A 6,000-nucleotide genomic window follows, 5' to 3' on the forward strand; every position below is an offset into this window, starting at 1 on the left:
ATTATATGACCTTGTTTTGGTTGATTTATGCCTTTCCTTTTTGGAATGAGAAAACAAAAGTTTCGTATAATTTATTCGCTTTTACAATTTTTCCTTGCATATTTAATTCCATTTTTCTGTGAAATTTTCCTCTCTGTCTATTCGTTCTCTTGTGGATATGTTCATTCATCACACCAACATTCCTTGCTTGTTTATCTAAATAAGCGAAGAGAATTATTTCCATCTTTTTTAGTTTTATCAATCTATTTTTACTTTTATTTTCCTTAAAGATTTCTAATGAACAAAAGACTCGTCCTCCGTTTGGTAGAGTGGAAAGAAAGAAATGGGAACAAAAAAACAATTAATTGAACTTAAATTGAAGGGAATGCACATAGGTTGATATCCTGTTAAGTATTAATTGAAGTTCAACATCAAGCATCTGTTATTATACAAGCGTGAATATTTAAAATTTAGTGTACTAGGACCAATTATAGGACTAACATCAGTGACACTTTCCTTAAAACACGAAAAAAAATTTTATGTTATCACCCATCGTGATCCTGACCAATAACAAGATGACCCGTATGTTATGTTTTTTCTAAGAAATTAGACATGTTATGAGACGTGGGTGTCTGGAACTAGCTAAAATTTCTCCTTAAAAATCCCATCTCCTTCAGGGTAATCTTTCCCAGATAACAAGCTCCAACTGATAAATTTTTTTATCGGTTCATTTACTCAAGCTTGGAAATTTGGAAGTTCAATAAACCAACTGGCCTGATTGTTATAAACTGTAACTCCATTTGCTAGAACAAATTTTATCCTTCTCTTGAATGTGCTTGTAGTATGTGTTTGATTCATCTCAACCATAGATTTTACTTCGTAAAGCAAGTTTTACTGACTGAACCTAAATCCAAACAAGCACTAAAATATTATTCTGCAAAAAAAAAAAAAAGAGTTGTTTTTCTGACGTGTATTTTATATGAAAGTAATAAATAACAAATTTTTATTAAAAAATTGTAACATTTAATGTTTTTATGCTTTAAATTCTATGATATTTTATAATTTACAATAAAAATTACTATACCTTAACACATATTAGAAAAGTCGAAAAAAATATCAGTCATAACACAATTTATTTATCTATGTACAATCAGATCCGACAAATACCAACTTCAACTTCCTCCAACCTCAGCATCTTGTTATAACAAAATTTATTTTTATTTAAATACCAGTCAAAAACTAGTTTAAGGTTAGAATGCAGGACCATATAATACAGTTTTTTGCCTAGTTTTGTGACCAGGATATAGCATTAGTGAATGAAATATCCACGAGAAAAAGAATAGGCAGAGGAGACTAACATAAAACGATAGCAGAATAACCAAGAAAATGTTTAGAAATGCAAAGAATTATATGAAATTTCTTTTCCTTATTACAAATTTGAAAAGCATATACATTCAACATAATATAAAGTCTTACAATCCTTGAAAGAGAAACTCTCATAACATGCATGTCGCATACACGATACAACGACATTATTGTGCAAGGCTACATGAAGAATCTGAATTTCACAGCATTGGAAGCCTTGCACCTACAAATTCAAAGCACAATATTGTCATGGAGAATTAAAATGAAAGGCTTACAACTAAATACCTCTTGCAAGGCCAGAATTATACCTTGTAATTTCTTATTATTGATTAATTTTATCCTTAGTGTGTTGTAGAACAAAATAAATAAATAAAGCATATATCAGAAGAGAAGTGAACCCAAAGTAGATGAATAAGATAATAAACACTGCCAAGAATGACTCAGTTTGGGTAAGCTTTTGAAAAAGCACTAATAGGAAAAGAAATTATGGAGATAAAACAAATAAAAGACTTTTCATAAGTTAAAATCAAGTTATACATAACGAGCATAAGTTGATTTTAACTTACCAAGAGAAGTTTGATTCATTTTTCATCTTTATTTTGTGTATATCTATAATCTACTTATTGAGAAGTTAATCCAAATTGAGCCAATATCATTATGCAGATAATATGAAGAAAAAATCAAACCTCTTTTTGCCAAAGGTTCTTATCAATAGCACGCACTGCTAAATAATTCTTGCGAAGGGCACATTGGCAACAATGTTCTGCTCAAATTCAATTGGCATATCCTGAATATTGAGAACTTCAAGTTTCTTTAAGTGATAAATGTCAGAAGGTTCCATCTTCAGTTTGGGGATATTCTTCAACCCAAGCTTTTTGAGAGACTGCAGTGCTCCTTCGTCAATAGAGATGGAACTTAAGCTCTGCAAAGATTCGAGTTGAAGTTCCTTTAGTCTTTGAAATTCTCCAGCTCGAAATTGTAAACTTTTGCCTTCATAACCTTCATGGACAATAGATAGGATCAACAAATTTGGCACTCTTTCTAGAAACTTCAATGAATCATTAGTCAACTTTGATCTAGACAAGATCAAGTGAAGATTGTTGAGGCCTTGAATCCACTCTGGAAACTTTTTTAACTTCCCATGTAGGTGAAGCTTATGAAGCTTATGTGGGGATGAATGGAAATCCAAATCAATGACATCATTATCATCTTCTGTAGAAATATATAGTTTTTCCAACCGATGCATGTTATTTATTGAAGAACATATAGTGCTTCCATGTTCTTTCCCAACATTAGTCAAGCCCAACTTCCTCAACTCCAAAAGCATTCCTAACTCTCTGATTAAATCCACTCCATCATGATCTATTCTAACTTCATGTAGAGTTTGTAGGGATGTCATGTCTCCAATGCAATCCCTCAACAGAATCAAGGACATTCTGTTAGCCAAAAGATGTTGTAGATTTTGAAGTTTGCTTATCTCCTTTGGCATCTCATGTACACCTGTTTGCCTTAGATCCAAGGTCTCCAAGTTTTGGAGCAAACCAATGGATTTTGGAAGACTTTCTACTCGTGTATTCCTGAAGCTTAAATACTTCAAGTGGAGTAAATTTCCCAAATTATCAGGAACACAATACAATCGAGCATTTTCAAAATCAAGCACCTTCAACAGCCTATATTTTGTAATGATTTTCCTCAACAAGTATTCATGTAATTCTTCACTGGTGAAGAAAAGAAGTGAACGAACATGTGAGCTTTCAATACTTCCAATTGAATCATAGGAACTGGTTGCTATTGATAGGCGCCGAGTTATCCCACCACTTAAGACAGATTGATCAATATCGTCAATATATTGGCAGAATCTTAAATCCTTAAATTTTATAAGGATCATTTCACGTAGTAGGTTATGAATATGACAAACTTTAACTTCACCATCAGTGGCAAAAGAAGACACTTGCACCAAACTTCTATTAACCAACTCAGTTAAATAATGTTCTGCAACTTCCTCTAAAGTTTTTCCCTCCTCAGATTTTACAAACCCTTCAGCTATCCATTGCCAAATTATTCTATTTGATTCAACTTCATAGTCGCCAGGATACATTCCAAAATACAAAAAGCACGATTTGAGATAGTGAGGCAAATCATCATAACTTAAACTGATAATTTTTGTTATACAACTGAAAAAGGAATTCTTCTCAAGCTCTGAACTTAGATTTTGACTAAACTGTTCAAAATCATCTTTGGCTTTGCAAGATAAAAGACCAGCAACTGACACAATCACTAGTGGATTACCCTCACATTTTGCAACAATTTCAGACGATATGCCCTCGAGCTCTGGTGGACCACATCCATTAGGTTCAAATTGAAATGCCTTCTTGTGGAAGAGCCTCAAAGACTCTTTTGGAGATAGTGTCTTCAACTCATGAATGTGAACAAAAGAAGATCTCTTGCATGACATTGCAACATCCATGTTCCTAGTTGTGACTAATATCCTACTTCCTAGACAATTATCAAGTGCAGAAAATTCAATCACATCCCAAAAACATGGATCCCATACATAATCAAAGAAGACAACATACCTCTTTCGACGCAAGTAATTTCTCAATTCAAAGATCAATGAACTTCGATCCAGTGTAGAAATATTCCTAAGAAGAGCCTCATTGCTTCGCTTGCAAAAGCTTAGCAACATGTCCCTCAACAATCCTTCTGCAGTGTAGGACTGAGACACTGTGATCCATGCGGCACAATCGAAGTACTCAACCACCTTCTTGTTGTCAAAAACACTTTTGGCAAGAGTGGTTTTTCCTAACCCTCCCATTCCTACCACACATATGACAGTTCTCTCTGCCCTGCCCTTTACCAACAAATCAATCAATTCTTTTTTAGGGGCTTCAAAGCCCACAATTTCATCTTCATCCATGTAAAGAGGAGCTTCTCTAGGCGTCTTCCATGGATTGTTTTGGTTTTCTCCTGAACTGCCCACAATTTCATGAACTTCAAAGTCCACAGTTACATCTTCATCCATGTAAAGAGGAGCTTTTCTAAGCGTCTGCCATGGAATGCTTTGGTTTTCTACTGAACTGCCCACAATTTCATGAACTTCAAAGTCCACAGTTACATCTTCATCCATGTAAAGAGGAGCTTTTCTAAGCGTCTGCCATGGAATGCTTTGGTTTTCTACTGAACTGCCCACAATCAATTCTTTTGTAGGGGCTTCCAAGCCCACAATTTCATCTTCATCCATGTAAAGAGAAGCTTGTTTAGGCGTCTGCCATGGATTGTTTTGGCTTTCTCCTGAACTGCCCACAATCAATTCCTTTTCAGGGACTTCGCAGCAGTCCACCATTTTAACTACATCTACGCAAATATGAGCTGCTGCATCCATTTCTACTGAACTGCACTCTGCTTGATCTACATGAGCTGAGGTTTTGAAGCCATGATCACATGAACTGCTTTCTTTGATTGCACGAACATGTGAGTTCATGTCTCGAATCTTATATGACATGTGAAGACGAAAGATCATAGTTTTGATGAAGTTAATCGGCTCAAAAGCTACAGCTGCACATCCAGGATTCCAAGGTTGTTGCTCCTCATAGATCATATATTCATCAATGACATCTTCCAAGTGAAAAGATCCTTCTATTAACACCCTCAACCTTCTTTTGATTTCTTCATTTTTGGTGTCTTCTTCAGCTTCAATCATTCTATCTGCGTGTTGAATGAAGGCTTGAATTTTTTTTAGTTCATTTTTCATGTCCGAAACTTCATATGGGACACCCCTGATCATGTAGGCTGCTTCTGTAAATAATGGAATCAAGCGATCACGAGCAAAGGACGCCCCTTTTTCTGCCATTTTTGTAGTCCAACTCTGAGACGAGAAGAAAACACTCTCTATCGTCTTGTTTAATCGTTTTTTTTTTTCTTTTTCTTTTTCTCGCTGATGCATGGGCACGGTAGTAAAAAATACAATGTTTTTTTTATTTAAAATAAAATTATTTATTATTTAAAAATTATAAAACATATTCATTGATTTTTAAAAAATATAATTTAAAGTATTTAATAAGGCAAATTTAATATTCTTTAACATATATTTTTAAACGCGTGTTTTGAAAAATATTATTTAATGCTACTTTAATCTTATTTATAAGAAATAATAGTTGATATTATATACATTAATTGTTAAATATTTTTTATACTTATATTTTATTATAAAAATTGTATTAATGATACACTCATTCATTATTTATATAAGTAGATATATTTATTTATTTAATATATTTTATTTTATCTCTTTTACAAAGGACTTTCAAGTTTCAACTAAGTTAAACAAATTAATAAAACTAATTAAAATTGGTTAATTTTTTTATTTTTAAAAACAATTACGACATATGATAATTTTATTTTTATTTAATATTATTTTATTTAACTTTATTATAAACATTTATCCTCGTCAAACTTTATTTTTATATACTTTAGTTATATATCATTTACATTTTGAGTTTTTAAATTGTGCAACGTGATAAACGTAAATTGAATGAAAAAAAAATAGTTAATGAGACATTTAATCTAACTTTATTTAGAAGTATTTTTATTTAAAAATATATGTATGTGAGAAACACAGAGAAAATTAACAATAGAAAAAGTACAATTTGATAAGCA

General features: G+C 32.5%; 1 protein-coding gene across 1 annotated transcript; it reads right to left on the reverse strand.

Moving 5' to 3' along the window:
- Positions 1–2,068: 2,068 nt before the first annotated feature.
- LOC113854364 (disease resistance protein RPM1-like) lies at positions 2,069–5,194 on the reverse strand. Its single transcript, XM_027485317.1, has one exon. It carries the CDS (start codon positions 5,192–5,194, stop codon positions 2,069–2,071), a length of 3,126 nt encoding a protein of 1,041 aa, XP_027341118.1.
- Between the last annotated feature and the right edge of the window lie 806 nt (positions 5,195–6,000).

The sequence above is a fragment of the Abrus precatorius genome, unplaced genomic scaffold (assembly GCF_003935025.1).
Source record: "Abrus precatorius isolate BTA unplaced genomic scaffold, Abrus_2018 Scaffold11, whole genome shotgun sequence".
Lineage (NCBI taxonomy): Eukaryota > Viridiplantae > Streptophyta > Magnoliopsida > Fabales > Fabaceae > Abrus > Abrus precatorius.

What these genes read in the sequence shown, in the direction of transcription:
- LOC113854364 (XM_027485317.1), bottom strand. Translation starts at nt 5,194, where the DNA reads ATGGCAGAAAAAGGGGCGTCCTTTGCTCGTGATCGCTTGATTCCATTA.